The sequence below is a fragment of the Rhinoderma darwinii genome, chromosome 7, assembly GCF_050947455.1.
Source record: "Rhinoderma darwinii isolate aRhiDar2 chromosome 7, aRhiDar2.hap1, whole genome shotgun sequence".
In the NCBI taxonomy this organism is placed as follows: domain Eukaryota; kingdom Metazoa; phylum Chordata; class Amphibia; order Anura; family Rhinodermatidae; genus Rhinoderma; species Rhinoderma darwinii.
In genome coordinates, this window is record NC_134693.1 from 19,630,721 (window position 1) to 19,649,242 (window position 18,522).

Below are 18,522 nucleotides of genomic sequence, written 5' to 3' on the forward strand. Positions count from 1 at the left end.
TCTTTAGAGCGTGTACATGGAAACAATAGTCTGGAGCTGAACCATAGACTAGTGTTGTGGGCATGCTCTGACCTGTGTAGTGCTCATTGTGTCGGGAGGGGAGCATTGTCTATCACCTATTGTCAACGTTGGATCCTGTGTTATCTATATATAGGTGTTACTTGTCATTTGTAATTTTGCCTGTGATGATAATAAGATGACTGCTGAGAAGTGATCTCTGCAGAACAGGAAGGGTCAGTCTAATGTGAGGCTCAGTGGCCAGAGTGAAAACTGCGAGATTTTAGGATTATTTCTTAAAGTAGATAATGGCATCGAAAATTTCAATAAAAACACCAGAAAATTCTTAAGAAATATGTTTAATATAAAAACTTAAATTTTAAAAAGGATCTGTCACTAGTTTATTAATTCCCTATCTCCTAACTAATGTAATAGGCGCTATGATGCTGATAACTACAGTATATATTTGTTTCCAAAACCTTAATTTGCAAAGTTATGATCATTGTTCTAAATATGCTAATTTGGCTATACCAAATAGGAGGTCACTCTTTCTTTTCTCTTTGGGCCATGTAATGTTTTCTGTATGACGCTGTCCAATAGGCGTCATACAGTTCTCCTCTTCCCAGCCCAGCAACACAGTGTGATCGTATAGTATACAGCTTCCATTCCTGTGTTCAACTGGTAATACATCCGGTTGTTTCACAGCTAAAACTGCAGCCAGAGATATGGCTATTTGAAGTGATCCCCCTCCCTCCAGCCTCAGTCTCTCACACTGTGTGAAGCAGCTTCATGCTGATTGGACAGCGTCAGAGGCTGTGAGGTAGCTCCACCTCAGGAGAATCACTGCTGTTGACATCCACTTGTCAAGTACAACCTAATTTGCATATTTAGAAAAAGCTCATAACTTATAACATTTTGGGACACCATTTTCACTAGTATTATCAGTGTGACTGCGCCTATTAGATTAGTTAGGAGATTGGGCATTACTAAACTAGTGACCGATCCTCTTTAAACAATAGATACTTTTATGAGGACACATTCACTTTAAAAATACTTTTGACATCACATATAAGAGTTGTTTGCGAGAGTGCTGAAATACCTATAGAGATCCATCAGCGGTGTTGATTTGTGACCTGAAATGATTTTTGTAGGAAGAGTTTTTTTTTGTACAGATGGCAATTTTTTGCCATTATTGTCTGTACATTGTTTGGGGGACACAAATACTTCTGTCTACTTTTTAACTGTTGGACAAATATGACTAAGATTCATCGGTCAGGAATAATGGCTGTGCCCACCTGTTGACATTTTTTTTATTCTCACTTGTTTTTGTTTTTCACGATCTGTTATGTTGCATGTAAGTGCAAGAATGGAAATCTCCAGCTGTTATAATTTTCCTGAACGTCACTTTTCTGGATCTGTGTTGTCTCCACAAAGCTGTTTTGGTATCCGATTTTTTTATTATTTTGTGTTTTTTATTTCTTTTTGACAGTTTTTTTTTTTTATAATTACTTTGGGGCGGAGTTCACGTGTGCCTTTTTTTGCTATGAATTTTGATGTAATTGTAAAAGTTACAGTAATTTTTATTTTTTATTTTTTAAATTCGCTTGACAAAACTTTGCACGTAAGAAGCCATCCTTAGACCGGATTCTTACTGGGTTTTTTCTGTTACTTTTGCCACTAAGTTTTTTTTGTTGTAACTTTTACAAAAATTTGTTGTTGGCCAGATCTGCAGTGGTAGATAAATGATGAAGCCATATTTGCAGTGACCACACTCCTCTCTAGAATGGTTGTTTATAGTGGCTCCTGGTTTTAATTTGACTATGGACGATGGTAGAAAATGGCAAAAAAAAATTCTAAAAGACCGCTCTGCGAATAAATATAGTGTCGTTTTATATGTATTTTTATGTATTGTATGATAGCGAGTAAAAAAATGTGAATTCACAACAACTAGAATAGTTTGTGCACCTCTCACTGCGGCACAACCAGCTTGTTGGTGCAACTAACATTCATGGGAACATAATCTCTATATTCTTTAGGGACTTGTGACGTCTCTAATGTTTTTCCTATGTCTCAGAGTTCAATGTGTATTCTGGTTTTCAACCATCATTGTGCAATAGTCTATAAATAAGGTAGTGGATGTGCCTCGTATCGCTTACTACTACTCTACAGGTACATTTTTGATGAGTGATTGGCACAACCCAAGGTCTTTTTGTGGGCGAATGTTTAGAAGAGGAATTCTAATGGCATTATGGGACTATTGTAATGTGTTCCTCGCGTTTGCAAATAAGCGATTACCGAGTTTAGGGAATTTTTATACATGTGCGGTCAATTTACTAGAAGGGGACAATTAACTTGATTAGTTTTATTTTCGCATTATACAGAAAAATGTTCCCCAAAAATCCTTCGTCAATCTTGTTTTCCGTCTTTAATTCCATATGTTTTCTACAAAATAGACCGAATAAGCTTTATTCATATCAACGGTCTGATTTTGTTTTTGTGTTTTTCGTATTTTTTTTTCCCCGTAGTGTCTTCGACTGCTTGTTTTTCTTCAATAACTAATTAGCTGGCTTTGCCTCCAATTAAAGTGTTCTAACCTCAATTCGTGACTGTCACCATAGACGTGGCCTAAGCCGTCGTCTTAGATTTCATCCAGTCCACCTTCAGCTGACAGACGTTATGACTTGGCCTTGAGACATCCAGGACTTACTTGGGTGTGAGTGACATGAAACACAAGGACTCTACATGTGGTTTAATCCGTCCTGTTTGAGATTTCATATTTTTGTATAATCCACCATGGGGAGCAGAATAAGGTTGAAATGGTGAACCCGTCTCTCCTGTTCTTTAGTGAATAGATCTGCCCATCTGTAAACATGATCAATCTGACCCGTCTGTCGAGCATTGCGCCGGGTGTAATAAGCTGAAAGACCAGATCTATTGAAAACAGCTGGTGGCTTTCCGTAGAACTCCAACCTTGTTGTGTTTCTTAGACCATGTTTATATTGAACCTAAATTATATATATTTTTTTTGTTTCTCGCTCTCCTTTGTGTTTTCTATTTGTTGTAATTAACAGCAAGGCAGTAATTACAATTATTAACAAATAGTCAAACCTCCATCCTTTTGCCAAGCCAAGCAGTCGAAGTTCTTGCCCGTTGTTTTCCATCTATTCCTTAATGTGGCCAACTCCTTGTTGATATTGATGACCCAGTATGACACATCTTAAGTCATTATTATTTCATTTAGTGTCTGTATGTATAGACCAAGTGGGAATCTGACTATCGATTCGCTGAATGGCTTGTAACATTGATTTATGAGTCAAGGATTTTGTGTGCTGAGCCAAACACAGTTGAGATTGCATCTTATGTGCCCATTGATTTCGTTTCAGATTTCACTTCGCAGTAATTAGACTATGATCTCACAGATGTTTAACCTTAAATTTGTATTTTTTTTTCACGTAAAATGTTACAAATTCTGCATAATTCTAAAGATCATGCACAGTGAAGTGCTTCTTGCAATCCAGTTCTAAGGAATGAGTATTGTCCGAAGGTCAGTCATTATCTACTGGTACGTTGTATGATTAAAAGTGCGTGGGGATAGAGTATACCTTGAGTAAACAGGTAATCGGGATGTTTCGGCAGAGTACTAATCTTGAAAAACTCCTATTCATTGCCCATTTACGAGGTCTACCAGTAGCTCAGTGGTCCTACACATCAGTATTTTGATATTTCAGATTCTACAATCACATCATTTTTTCCCCTCCTATTTAGATAATAGTATTAGTTTAAATTTAATGTACAGCACGGAAAAGGTTAAGGAAAGCCTAAAATATCACTTACATACACCACCTGAAATGGATGGGAAAATGCTGTAGACTTCAAAAGTCCACAAAGTTTACTTTTCTAGGGGCCACGTAAGTTTCACGAATGGGCCACAAGCCCATTCACTACCCGGCTCTTGGAATTTGTCATACAATTTAAAAAGTGCTTCACGTTTTATGAAAAGGATACATTTTACAAATAATAATCTAAATATTGTATTATGCAAGGCCATTTAAGGCTTTGTTCACATCTGCGTTGGGGTCCCGTTCTGACGTTCCGTCGGAGCTTTCATTCAGAACGGGACTCTGAACTGACACAAACAGAAACCAGTGGTTTTGCTGGAAGAAAGAGCGTAGTCGACTTCGTTATTGCTTCCGGCAAAACTACAGATCAGAGACAAATGGAAACCATGGGCACCGGATCCGTCACCATTGACGTTGACCTGGTTTCCGTTTGTGTCTGTTCAGGGTCCCGTTCTGACGGAAAGCTCAGACGGTACGTCAGAACGGGACCCCAATGCAGATGTGAACGAAGCCTTAAGGAGGTTTTCCAAGAGTTAAAATATTACCCTGGCAGCAGGAAATGTGATAAAATAAAGAAAATAACCACCTGTTCAATCCCCTTCCACTCTAGCGCCGGCAATCAGGTGGTCCCCGGCAGGCCTTGTTTGCTTTGATACAGCAATGAAGTTTCATGCATTTATGTGACCACTACAGCCAAACACTTGCCTCAGCAGTGATACTTACATTTACAGCACACGACCGCTGAGGCCAGTGATTGGCGGTGGTCATGGGGATGCACGCGATCACTGCAGGACTGTAATCAAAGACCGGCGGGGACCACCAAGGTGTGAAGCAGCAGGGGATTTAACAGATAAGTATGTTATTTTTTTTTATTTTAGCGCTTTTTCTACAGTCAGAGTAGTTTTTGAAATGTCCAGAAAACCGTTAAGTCTGTATTACATTTTTCAATACAATATTATTCAGCAAGTAAATCGGGCCACATACAATGAATTGTTTTTGTTTTAGGCGTGGAGGAGTGGAAATCATGGATATTTTACAGCATGTTGAAAAATCTTTGGACTCAAAATAGTCCACCATACATGGAAAGATTAATGGTTCACTTGTTGTCGAGCTGAAGTTTTGTACCTTCATTCAACTTAATTTCCAAGATTTCAAGGTCGAATGCATTTTGCGAGGTTGTCTCAAGGCCACCCCTTCTCTAAAAACAGCCGCCCAGTGATCAGTTGTTCTCGCCCGGAGAATCTTTGTCCATTGGCTGTGTTGAGGGTAACACTGGTTTTACTTTTACTGCCGCTCTGACTACAAAAAGGATTATAGACTTAAAGAGGCTCTGTCACCAGATTTTGCAACCCCTATCTGCTATTGCAGCAGATCGGTGCTGCAATGTAGATTACAGTAACGGTTTTATTTTTAAAAAACGAGCATTTTTGGCCAAGTTATGACCATTTTTGTAGTTATGCAAATGAGGCTTGCAAAACTCCAACTGGGCGTGTATTATGTGCGTACATCGGGGCGTTTTTAATACTTTTACTAGCTGGGCGTTCTGAGGAGAAGTATCATCCACTTCTCTTCAGAACGCCCAGCTTCTGCCAGATCACGCTGTGACGTCACTCACAGGTCCTGCATCGTGTCAGACGAGCGAGGACACATCGGCACCAGAGGCTACAGTTGATTCTGCAGCAGCATCAGCGTTTGCAGGTAAGTAGCTACATCGACTTACCTGCAAACGCCGATGCTGCTGCAGAATCAACTGAAGCCTCTGGTGCCGGTGTCCTCGCTCGTCTGACACGATGCAGGACCTGTGAGTGACGTCACAGCGTGATCTGGCAGAAGCTGGGCGTTGTGAAGAGAAGTGGATGATACTTCTCCTCAGAACGCCCAGCTAGTAAAAGTAGTAAAAACGCCCCGATGTACGCACATAATACACGCCCACTTGGACTTTTACTTTTAAACACACCCACTTGGACTTTTGCAAGCCTCATTTGCATAACTACAAAAATGGTCATAACTTGGCCAAAAATGCTCGTTTTTAAAAAATAAAACCGTTACTGTAATCTACATTGCAGCGCCGATCTGCTGCAATAGCAGATAGGGGTTGCAAAATCTGGTGACAGAGCCTCTTTAAGTTGGCCGATGCTGGAATATGTAGAGGGGCAGCACACAGTCCCTTGATGTCTGGGGTTAGAAGGAATGGGCCTGTTGTATTTCAACATGCTGATTACTTTGTTCCCCTTGTAGATTCACCTCTGGTGCCTCTTTCAACTTTCAAACCAATTCCCTTCCAAAAAGGAAGTGAAGAAAGATACAAGTCATCGACACAGCTGATCTCCAACTGTGTTACCCTCGGCTCCTGCATTCGCCAGATGAAATGTGGCACCATAAGTTTTGTCTTCATCTAAAATTCAGGTTGTTGGTTTCCAAAATTTTTTGTTTTGTTCCAGATGTCTTCACTGTTAGTAAAGTGTTTGGATATTTGGATGTTTTGGAATGAGAACTGTTTGTTACACCATTTAAGCGCTGTCTAATAGATGCAGCTGCAAAATGCCTCCGAGTCTGCCTGTGGTGTCCAAAGATATTAGCATATTTAACATGCTTCTCAGCAGGACACGAAGATAGAACAGTTGGAATTGACTTACTGAATCTCTCCCATTTCCTTCTCCCTAAGAAGACTGTGTACGGGAGATGTCTTATTAGTGCCCGATCACCAATACGTGATCCGGAGACGGTATGAGCCATTCATAATCTCTGCACTCACAGAAGGTGCTTTAAAGGCAAGGGCGGGTAGTACAGGAGCCGCCGCCTCTCACTAAGTTATGTGACCACGGCCACCAATTGTTTTTCTTTCGCCTAAGAATGGGAGTTCAGTTCTGTGACTTCCATGTTAATTAATAACTGGTATTTCATACAAAGCCTAAGAGCCATAACTTCCAGCTAGGCGGCATCTTCACTACTTTTATGGGAACTTTCCATTATTAGACATGATTTATTATGTGATCATAAAATAAATAGCTGAATGACTTCTACAGCTCCGTTATGTGTCGAAAGAAATATGTGACCTGTTAGAACAAAGAGCACGGAGCCAACAGGGTAATTAATATAAGTTTACGTTAGGCTTTGTTCACATCTGCGCTAGGGCTCCTTTCCGACGTTTCATCTGAGCTTTCCGTCAGAACGGAGCCCTGACAGACACAAACGGAAACTGTAGGTTTCCGTTTCCATCACCATTGATTTCAATGGTGACGGAACCAGTGCCAATGGTTTCGGTTTATCTCCGTTGTGCAAGGGTTCTGTCGTCTTGACCTAGGGCAGATGTAAACGAAGCCTCACCATGTTTTTTAGTTGTGTGCACTGATAAATCGGTTGTGGGATATAGTGGTAGGCTTTAAAAATGTAAAAAAAAAAAATTTATATATATATATATATATTTTTTTTTTTTATTTATTTAAAGCCTTATTGTTTTTTTATTGCAAAAAAACCCCCAAAACATTGCATTTTTATTTTAAATAAGGTGTTTTTTTTAACATTTATTTTAATGCAGTCACAAAAAGAAGAAATATTTTTTATTCTTCACCAAAATGTAAATTGTTACAACTACAGTAGTTTTTGTTGGTGGTGGTTGTTATTATTAGACTGCTAATACTTCACGCTCTACGAATCTATGTTAAATCTTCATTTGCTGGTTCCCAATTCCAGGTTTTATACAATTCCCATGTATGGATTCTGACCTGTGTCGGGTTATGATGGTGTAATTGTACATTTATGATGTGTATGGTGTTTATATGGCGTCCACCTATAGATTAATCATTGTGTGAGTGATATTTTAGACACCTTGTGTTAGTATTGTTTGGTTCCTTCGTTGACTCAGAGAGGACGGCGGCAGCTGAATCAATAGATGGGACACAGAAGTGAATTTAGATTGCACCCATGTGACTGATGTATAAGGAAGGTGTTAATGTGTATAGCGGAGTGAAGACATATATAACTGTCTCCTCCCAGACTGCTAACATGGAACATATGTCCTCTTTCTCTGCTGGTTACGTTTTCTTTTAAGGTTCCTTTTAAGATTACAGACGCTGAATTTTTTTCCTTCCCTTTTAAATCTGCTTTTAATTAAATTGTCTGAGTTGGTCTATGTAAGACCTGTCTACACATCTTTTACATATTTTCTTCATGCCCCTCTCCCTTTCTTTTTTTTAAGCTATTCGTCACTTGAGTGTGAAGCGTTACAATCCGGGCTCATTTAGACAAGCGCGTTCCTCTTCCGTGTGCTGCGCGTTTGAACACACCGCACATGGACCCATTCATTTCAATGGGGCTATTCAGACATCCATTGCGTGAAACTCGCTGCACGTCCTATATTGGTGTGTTTTTTTTTTTACCTAGTCGCTCATTGAAGTCTATGGGTGCCTGAAAACCATGTACAGTACATGGAGGACAACCGCATGCTGTCCGTGTTTCAGGCATCCGTTACAAAGACATGCAGAGAAATAAAAAAAATAAGTGCTTGCACGGACGTGAAAAATGCATGCCACCGCAAAGCACGCTGAAGGCGCACGGAAATGAAATGGAGGAAAAACGTAACTTTTTTTTTTTACGCCTGCAAATCGGACACGCTTGTGTGAATGTAGCCTTACATTATTTTTTATCTATTTCCATGTTTTTTACTCATTTTGGAAATTTTTTTTTTTAAAGCGGAATTTTAATGGTTGGATTAAATTGGGCAATGTGAACGTTGCCTATGTTGGGGGCATTCCCACATATCCAAGTAAATATCTGCGGACGCTAAAGGGGGTTTTACACTGGGCGATTATCGTGCAGACGAGCGTTCATAGAATGTGTAAACAGGGCAGCGATCAGCAGATGAACAAGCAAACGTTCGATCATCTGCTGATCGCATCATTTTAAAAAAGTAAAATATTATCGTAATCGGCAGCACATCTCCCTGTGTAAACAGGGAGACGCGCTGCCGACATAACGTATGCGGACGGGCGATCGGAGTAACGACCGCTTGACCCCGTCCATAGCTCCGTGTGACAGGAGCAAACGAGCACAGATCAACGATGTCTCGTTGATCGGCGCTTCCTGCACCGGCCTATTATCGGCCAGTGTAAAAGGGCCTTTGAGGCACCCATAGTTCTCATCATCGACTTTTGACAAGCGGTTTCTTTATTTCCCTTTTATTTTTTTAAGACGGTGTCTTTCTGCTGAAATCCCAGGTGATCAGCTGTAATCTGTTGCTGTCAGTTTCCCCAAGTGTTCAATTCCCCTGCAGTGCCCCGACAGGAAGAATTATGCATTACATGGTGCACATAGAAATAAATGGTCTGTCCCAGTAATGCTCTGGTGCCCTTCAGTTCGAAAGAATGTATTTGTAGTCCCTCTCCCCTCTGGTTAATAGATAGTTGTCCAGAATGGGACAACCCTCCACCATTAACTCCGAATAAAGTATTTCAAAATGGGTTTTCTAAACCGGACAATCCCTTTTAACTTGCACATTAAAATGGATCCCTACATGAACCATTTATGTATAGTATGGAAATGCATGTCTGGACAATGATTTTGGATTTTTTTTCTTCCATACACAATGAGGGTAGACATTTTGTAAACCAAGCTAAGAATATAGCCTAGAAAACCAGTGACGTTTCGGAGGTACGAAAAATTATTTTGGTTTTGTAACCAAATGCCTCTCTAAGGAACCATATCATCTGCTTGTGCCTCATGCCTCAGTGATGTTACTGGGTCCTTGTGAATTGATATGATTTGATATAAAGGTTTTATATCCTGGAATTGTTTCCTCTACTATGAATAACTTATGAGGAAACTTTTAAAATGTTTGTTTCGGGCCAGCTTTCTGATCCGCGATACGTCTATCTGATTGTCTGGCGGACATGCCTGGAACGTTACATGTTACATTATAGCACATGTAAACAGTCGGTTTTCAGGAAGACTATAAATGCTTTCCTACTTTACAAGCAGAACCGTTAAAGAGAAGCCTGTCAGGTACTAAGACGCGTTCCCGTAACTCATTGGTCGGCTCGCGAGATGCGAGAGCGAGCCAGTGATGCATTAACAGGCTTTTCATATGTCAGCATTATAGGATCTTTGATAGGCCTTTAACTCAACAAAGGATGTTCATGAGATCTTTTGGTTGAAAAGACTTGAGTACGGAAGAATATCTCAATGTCTGTATTTTATGTGGATGCCAGGGATTCACGTATTTACTATGTTCTTGCTTGTCTTTGGGAGGTGGCACCGCATAAAATAACTTTCAGCAGTGTCATTTTGATGTTTTTTAGATTTCAGAAGCTTCTGACATTTAAGGCTCGTCCACACTCTGCGGAATTTCCGCGGTTTTTCCGGAGGGAGTTTCGGACGGAAAAAACTCAGCAGAATACAGTCTGAGCATAGTAGATGAGATTTAACAAATCTCATCCACACGCTGCATAAAAGTTCAGAGCGGAAATTGACCTGCGGTGCGTATTTTTCGGACCACAGCGCGTCAAGTCCTGCTGCGGAAAGTGGTCAGAATGGCTGCGTTTTTCAGAGGAGATGTCTCCGTTTCCTAACATTGTTAAAAATGCTTCAAAATACGCACCATTTTCTGCCGTAAAAAACGCAGGAAATTGTGAGTTTTTGCCGCAGCGGATTGTCTGCAGCAGTTTTCTGCAGCAATTCCGTTGTGTGTGGACAATCCCTTAAAGAGGTTCTAGAAAGTGTAACAATAGAGGGAAGATTATGAAATACATCTACGGCTCCTGCTTACCAATATAGATCGGGTAATAATCACATGGTTACATAGTCGGTACAGTAGAAAAAAGATGTGTCCATTAAGTTCAACCGCAAGTAGAAGGAAAATTGGACGGAAAAGGGGTAGTGTTAAATCTTATAACTTATTTTTTTTCTATTGATTTAGACCGGGAAAAAAAAAAAACATAAGGCGCCAACTGCTGAGGACCACAGTTGGAAGAAGAAATATTTTTTTTCCGTCTGTTCTTCCTTGCAGAATCAATTGCTTATGTCTAAAGATAAAGCAGACACCTCCTTAGGGAGTCCAGTACTTTATCCAACCCATAGAGATCAGGCATGACTAATCGTTTTTTCAGGGATCACATTTTTTTTAAACATACGTTGGTGGACTACATATGCTTTATTTTATCCCAATTTATAAAAAAAAGTATTGAATGAGCATCTAAAGCCGGCCAAACCTGACTATTTCAGCGGAATCGGCTAATCTAGGGTCTACGGACCTCCTACAATCCCCCAATGGCAATGTCTGGTAAAGGAGAGATTTGTTGTTCCCACATGAGAGAACCAATCACCAGAGGAATCTGGCAACGGCCTAATCCACCTTTCTCATTGGAATATAAGTGAGCGCTTGGCAGAGCTGAACATGCATGTTTGTGGTGAAGTTGAGAGGCTGGCAAGTTATCTTCTGTCTGTACGGTTGACTTTATATTAAAACCAAAAAGAATTAAAAAAATGTTTTAATGAAAACATTAATGTTGGCTTAGTGGAACCTGCAATATGGTATTAACCAAAAAAACATTACTTTTATTTTTAGTGATCATTTAGTCAAATTCTGATGTTTTAGTTACTCTGCTAATGTAATTTGAACTAATGCTACTTGACAAGACTTCCCCTTTAAGTAATACCTTGTTTGAGGGGAAGGTGTTCATCTAGATTACAGGGCAGTCAGTCCTGACTCCTACTTTGTTTAGTGACTCACCTGAGCCTGTATTGTTTTGGTGTTGTCTGAACTTTAGGAAGTGATTTTGCTTTGACACGTTTGATGTTTCTTTGGAATGTGTAGAATTTTAAGCATCATTCTCTGTATTGTTTGAGTATTGAGCATGATGCATGAACGAAGCGTTACATTGTGGCTAGAATATCCTGTTTGACTTAATACTGCCATTTTTCTACTGTGACTTGAGTCGCCGGGTCACACTAAGGCCTTATTCACACGAACGTGTTATACGTCCGTGCAACGCACGTGATTTTCACGCGCGTCGCACGGACCTATGTTAATGAATGGGGCCGTTCAGACTGTCAGTGAATTCACGCAGCGTATACGCGCTGCATAAAACTCACGACATGTCCTATATTTGGCCGTGTTTCACGCAGCACGCACCCATTAAAGTCATAAAACATAAAACCAGAGTGTCATAATGATGCAGGCTGCGCGAAAATCACGCAGCCACGCACCATATGCTGATGCCACACGGACCTTTTGCGCGCGCAAAACGCAGCGTTTTTTGCGCACGCAAAACGGACACGTCCGTGTGAATAAGGCCTTAGGTAGAAAATCTGCCTCAGAATTCCTTCAGGACTTTTGAGGCAGATTTTGAACTGCCTGCACTCTTTTTCCGCATTTTTTGCCCCCGCGGCTGTTCAAGCTAATACAAAAAACTCTGTGAAAAACACTCTGAATCGGGCGCCGCAGGTATTTTCTGCCTCCCATTGATTCAATGGGAGGTCAGAGATGGAAACCGCGGAATGCCGCTTTTTTCCTCACGAGCAGACAAAAGCCACCCTGGAAAAATGCCTCTGCCTCCCATTGAAATCAATGGGGGAGGGGGGGGGGGTTGGTGCTGATTCCGATGCGGTTTCTTGGTCAAAATCTGTGCCAAAAAGGTCTGTGTCCAAGGGTGTCCATGGATGGGCAGATTGTCTTATGGACATCAGTGGTTTGTGGTAGTTGAACTTCCATCCCTAGACCTCATCTAAAAACGAGACCTCTGCTCCTCCTTGGACCTCCTGTTTTGATTTACAAATCCATTTGGATTTCGAGAGTTGTCTTCTATAGGATGGTTAAGAGTAAATGTCATTTCCGCAGCATTTTCCGTGTTCCCACCGTTTTCTTTACTGACTACTGTTAATTTCTTTTCAGGCATGAAGAGGAGTGATGTCTATCCCTCTCCTCAATGAAGTTGGTCTTGTTTAACTGGATTCATTAAGGAATACAAAGAAATCATTACAAGGGATCAATAATGGTGGCTCCTGGCAGCAGAATGCAAACCCATTGGTTATTCCTTCTTATCGCCATCCTGCAGTGTACAGAAGGTAAGCCTTTTTGTCCCTAGATGACATTAAGACGGTTTATGATCCTAGTTGTTTTGGCCCATGATTTATGTAATCTATGATATTCAGTTACCCACGACGTTCTAATAGTGACGTGGTCTCCTCGCTCATTGTGGGATGTTCACCGGAGGGTCAAGTTTTTGTAGAAGCTCTCCATAAATTTATAAAGGATGTCTAGGGACTTAATGTATTAATCCTACTAGATTTTAATACAGATGTCTACATAGATACCAAGCCTATTAATCTAGGATTCCGTAGTTATGGAAATTAAAACATAAGTTCTAATACCAAACTTTTAACCATTCATGGTCCTATGCACACACAAGGCGGATCGGTTCTTGGATTTGTCTGGGACCTTTTTTCCATTTTCATTGAACATTTTCTTCGTTAAAGCCCTAATATTTATCGAACCGATTAGAATTGTAGGCTGTATTACTAGATCTCCTTGATTTAAGAGCTACCAGGTGACCTATGTATTTGCGAATCTAATATATCGAGGCTTATGTCAATGATCCCCATGTTTGTAGTTATCGGGATTAGTGTTATCCACCCATTATATTCTCTATATATCTCATCATTGTAACAACTGTAGAGAAGCAATATATATATATATACAAGCATTGATCGTATCCTGAGATTTTACAATATTGGTCAGGACTTTTTGGTTTTCATGTATAGTATTGATCACGTTGACCTCTAAGTGGCGGCAGCGAAACCCGATCCGTCTGTGGGCGAGAGGCTATGTATAGAAATACCTATTTGTCTTTAGCCTGGCATTCCATTTGTTAAGGGATCCTTTGCACTGATTAATGGCCTTATATGTTTATTTGTAAGATCGGAGGATTACTATTACATCCCGGCTGTGTTTTTAGCATCTCAATAGTTCGTGTTCATTTCACTGCTTGTGTTTTCTTTCACTTCTGGAAGTGATCTAAAGCACAGACCTTCCCTCTCTTTGCACAATGTGTCACTTCATGGATAATGCTTCCCTTTGTTCATTTCACATCAGCCCCAGTTAACGCATTGAGGTTTCCTAATACGGTAAATGAGGTGTTCGTTTGTGTCTTAGAAATATCTTCACTCTTCCTTCTTCTACTTGCACCGTTTATGCTTCGGCATAAAATATTCTCAATGCAAAATGTTCTGCATCGATGCACCCAGTGAATCGTGAGCTCGACATGCTAGCTCCTAAAAAATAATTTTTCCTTTATGATTCCTTAACGACTCTTGTAAAAGAAATAATAATTTTTTTTCGTTTCCCTAAACCTTGCCCCTGCACAAAAACTGAAGCATTGATCTAGTCTATATGTGAAGCCTTAGGAAGAAATTTGTCAGCATCTCTAGATAGACAATCGAAAGACTGCAGTATATGAAGCAAGAACGTACCCTTAAAGGGTTAGAAGAAATGTTTTCGTTTTTTTGGGGCGTTTCCCCCAGAAAAAGCGCCATTCTTATCCTTTACAGTGGGTCTGGTATTGCATCTTGGCTCCATTTACTGGAAAGCGCATGAGATGCTATACCTGAGTTAGCCCATGGATGAGAGTAGTGCTGTTGCTGGGAAAAAAAAGGAGACTTTTTTTTCTAATATTAAAAGAACTCCTTTACTTTTTAACTACGTATTGATATTTCTTGGGTTGAATGTCTGTTTTAATAGCTTTTTTTTTAAATAATTCCACATGTGAATCAAGCAAGAAATATCCAAAATTGTGTTTATTAAACAGCAATTTTGCGGTTACGTTGGCCATATACACTCCAATTTTATGTCTTTATAAGGCCATTGGGTCATGAACGAGGAGACAAGTGGTTTTGATCGGAAAATGATCATTGAGGGTGATGATGACAATAGGGACTGAGGACGAACAGATGTCTCCCTGATTAACAATTGTTTTGGTTCTTTCATGGATAGTGACAGTCCATGAAAAATTAGGTCATTACATGGACATTATAAACAGGCCCCTAATGACATCACATTTGGAGGCTTACTGAAAAAACGGTTATTTGGCAACTTCATTTTACTGGTTTTTACCTGACCATAACTCATTATTCTTATGTTCAGTATCAGTAATATTTTGAATTGGGATGTAATAATATATGATCGTTACGCATGCCATCTTGAGTCATGCCGTGTTGGTCCCAAGTTTTTGGGCACGTCTTCGTAAATTGTACAACTTGCCAAGAGTTGTCCGTAAAAGGGATGATATTTTAAGCAGGGTTCTTTTTCCTTCAATAATCTGTCCCACTTATATACCTGATGTAACAATCGGCCGAATCGTGATCCAGCCAACCGATATGTGCTCTGATTTCCCGCCTTAATTTTCAAGTGTGTCATGGCCAAACATGCATGTTATTTTGGTGGAGCAGGGAAAATAAGTGACACCTAACACTATTTATCCCTAGGAGAATAAAAAGATCAGAAAGACCAAATTCATCCTGTTAAATTCTTGTCTGGCCCTATAGCCATTAGATTGTTGCTGGATCCCGCTAAATCATTGTAATCTGCCATTCAAAATCTGGGTAGAGTAGAGGGCGTCCTAATTCCTGTCATTCAAAATTTTTTGTAAGTCAGGCTTTGTTCACATCTGTGTCAGGACTCCGTTCATGGGTTCCGTCGGAGCTTTCCGTCAGGGGAACCAGTCAACGGCCTCCAAACTGACCGTTCACATCACCATTGATTTCAATGGTGACGGATCTGGTGCAAATAGCTTCTGTTTGTCACCGTTGTGCAAGGGTTCCATCATTTTGACGGAATCAACATCGTAGTCGACTACAGAGTAGTTGGAGTGCAACTTAAAAGCCAACTCTCAATAAGCCTTAAGGTGCTTCGTAAATATAGCTTTCATTCCGCTAATCTTTTCAATCAATTCTTTCAGAAACCTGGTATAAATGAATAAATGTGCCCGATTGGCTAACTGTATTTTCCGAATACGGCACAGGAGCGTTTGAAGCACCACCTTCCTATGAAGCCAAATGTTTAGTTGGTACTGTCAAAGGCTTCTTGTCCTACCATTAGAAGATAGACACATTTTCGGCATTCTACAATGTACATTTTAAGGTTTTATACCTATCACATCATCTTTTATTTGATATTACGTGTTTGAAAGACACAAACACAAGATAATAAGTGACACTATCGGTGTGCCGTTTTATCTCCTATTTCAAAATTGGGAGTTGAGATAATTAAATAGTTCGGAAATGAAACCTTTTAATAAGAGGCAGAAGAAATTGTTCACAATAAACACATTTTCAAGGGCAGCGAAGGTGCGCGACTTTGTATTTATTAAAAATATCATTTAAGTGGTAGAGATCACCCTCTCATTTTATCTGAATTTCTCGGCTTAAATAAAACAAAAAAAAATTGTTTATTTCTGAAAAGCTTTTCAGCATTGCCGCAGATTGAGTGAAGTAATTCAGGCACCTTGACCGTAGTGGGTATATGAGAGCCAATTAACCTTCAATAAATACATGACTTTGATGAGTTTATATAAAAAAGTCCATTTCTCATACAAGAGCACTTTGAAAAGAGTAGAAAACAATGACCATGTTGAATCCCATAAAAGTCCTAACGGCCTCGGGGATGGTTATTTACTCCACCAGTTTTCTTTTTTTTTTAGGGGGCTTATTTTAATCTGTGGTTCAATTACTAGCCATGTTCAATAACCCATAAATAACGGACATTGACTTCCATTGTCTGATTGGGGCTCGATAGATCAAAGCTTATTACAGGTTACCAGTTTATGGGTATCGGTAATAAACCAACTGGACATGGCTGGAGATGCTTGGTTTTCCATTTGTAGTTGACTGATGTGGATATAAAATTTAGAGATACAATGTGTGCTCCACACCTGTATAGGGGCACACCGCTCCATAGGCACTCTTTCTGCTAACGTATGATTCCTCCTTATTGCACCATATTATGAATAAATTCTCCCCTAGAAGAAATGTTGGTTCCAATAGAATGGATTCTTAAGGAGCTTGACCGGGAAAACCCTGTACACCCTATGTATGATATCCGAGGCATATGAAGGTTTAGTAGAGCCTAGTAGACTTCTATGGGCACCGTATTACAGCCTAAGGCCTCATGCACACGACAGTAAAAACTCCCGTTATTACGGGTCGTAATTACGACCCGTAATAACGGGCTCATAGACTTGTATTGGCCACGGGTACCTTCCCGTTTTCTTACGGGAAGGTGCCCGTGCCGTTGAAAAAGATAGAACATGTCCTATTTCAGGCCGTAATAACGGCATGGGCAGCCCATAGAAGTCTATGGAGCTCCCGTAATGACGGGTGGCTACGTGTGTGCACCCGTCATTACGGCAGCGTTGCTAGGCGACGTCAGTAAATAGTCACTGTCCAGGGTGCTGACAGAGTTAACTGATCGGCAGTGACTCTTTCAGCACCCTGGACAGTGAATTCCGATCACAATATAGAGCAACCTGTAAAAAAAAAGAAGACGTTAATACTTACCGAGAACTTCCTGCTTCTTCCTCCAGTCCGGCCTACCGGCCGTTGCCTTGGTGACGCTTCCCTCTCGACATCCGGCCCGACATCCCTGGATGATGTTTCAGCCCATGTGACCGCTGCAGCGGTCACATGGGCTGCCGCGTCATCCAGGGATGTCGGGCTGGATGTCAAGAGAGGGACGCGTCACCAAGGCAACGGCCGGGTAAGTATGAATTTCTTTTACTTTTACCTCGGAAAGGGCTGTCCCTTCTCTCTATCCTGCACTGATAGAGAGAAGAGGCTGCCGATTAGTGCAGTGCAATTTTGCAGAGAATACGTGCCCGTAAATACGGGTGGAATACGGGTGACACCGGGCCCGTATTTACAGGCACGGGTCCGTAAATACTGGTGCAAAACGGGTCGAATACGTGTGACACCGGACCCGTATTTACGCCAGTATTTACGGGAGGGAAAAAATATGGTCGTGTGCATGAGGCCTTACATCCAATGTTTTGTAGGTTCTCAGAATTAAAGCGCAAAATGGTGATCATGCGGGCAGATATTGCAGACATCCCGTCATATTTCTCTATTTCTGCACACTATAGCCCGAAATTTCCGTGAACAGGGCACAATACACTGGATTTAACAAATGTCAATGAATAATCTTTAGGCTAAGTGTTCCTTTAAGTTTTGAAAGTATTTTATTTTTATTCTGGTGGATTGGGCAAGGGGGGTTTAATATATTGTTTTAAAAAAATAAAAAAAAATGCACATTCCTTAATAAATTGTATTTTGCAGAATATGTTCACACAGCCTATTTTAGCCGTTTTTTGGTCCGTAAGCGCCCCGAAAAATGGCTAAAAATACGGGGGCTGAAGGCCTCCAAACATCTGCCAGTTAATTGCAATGGGAAAGTATGGCGTTTCATAAAAACACAGGTTTTTTTTTACGCGACCGTTTGTAAAAACGGCGCGTAAAAAAACACCCCATAAAAAAGTCCATGTCACTACTTCAGCCATTTTTGGAGCCGTTTTTCATTGTCTCAATAGAAAAACCGCTCCAACAACGGCCGTAAAAAAACGCTTGATGCATAAAAAACTGCTGAAAATCAGAGGCTGTTTTCCCTTGAAAACCACTCCGTATTTTACAGCCGTGTGAAAAAACA

At 40.5% G+C, this 18,522-nt stretch overlaps 1 protein-coding gene across 21 annotated transcripts in view; it reads left to right on the forward strand.

Moving 5' to 3' along the window:
* The window catches only part of ADGRL2 (adhesion G protein-coupled receptor L2), a 182,819-nt gene that overhangs the window by 19,457 nt on the left and 144,840 nt on the right, over window positions 1-18,522 (forward strand). For all 21 annotated transcript variants that reach the window (XR_012849964.1, XM_075832902.1, XM_075832903.1 and 18 more), the window contains exon 2: window positions 12,724-12,896. Coding sequence is in view for 20 of the 21 variants with exons in the window: in XM_075832902.1 (XP_075689017.1) it covers window positions 12,824-12,896 (73 nt within the window). In the remaining variant the exon portion in view is untranslated. The remainder of the gene's footprint in view (window positions 1-12,723; window positions 12,897-18,522) is intronic.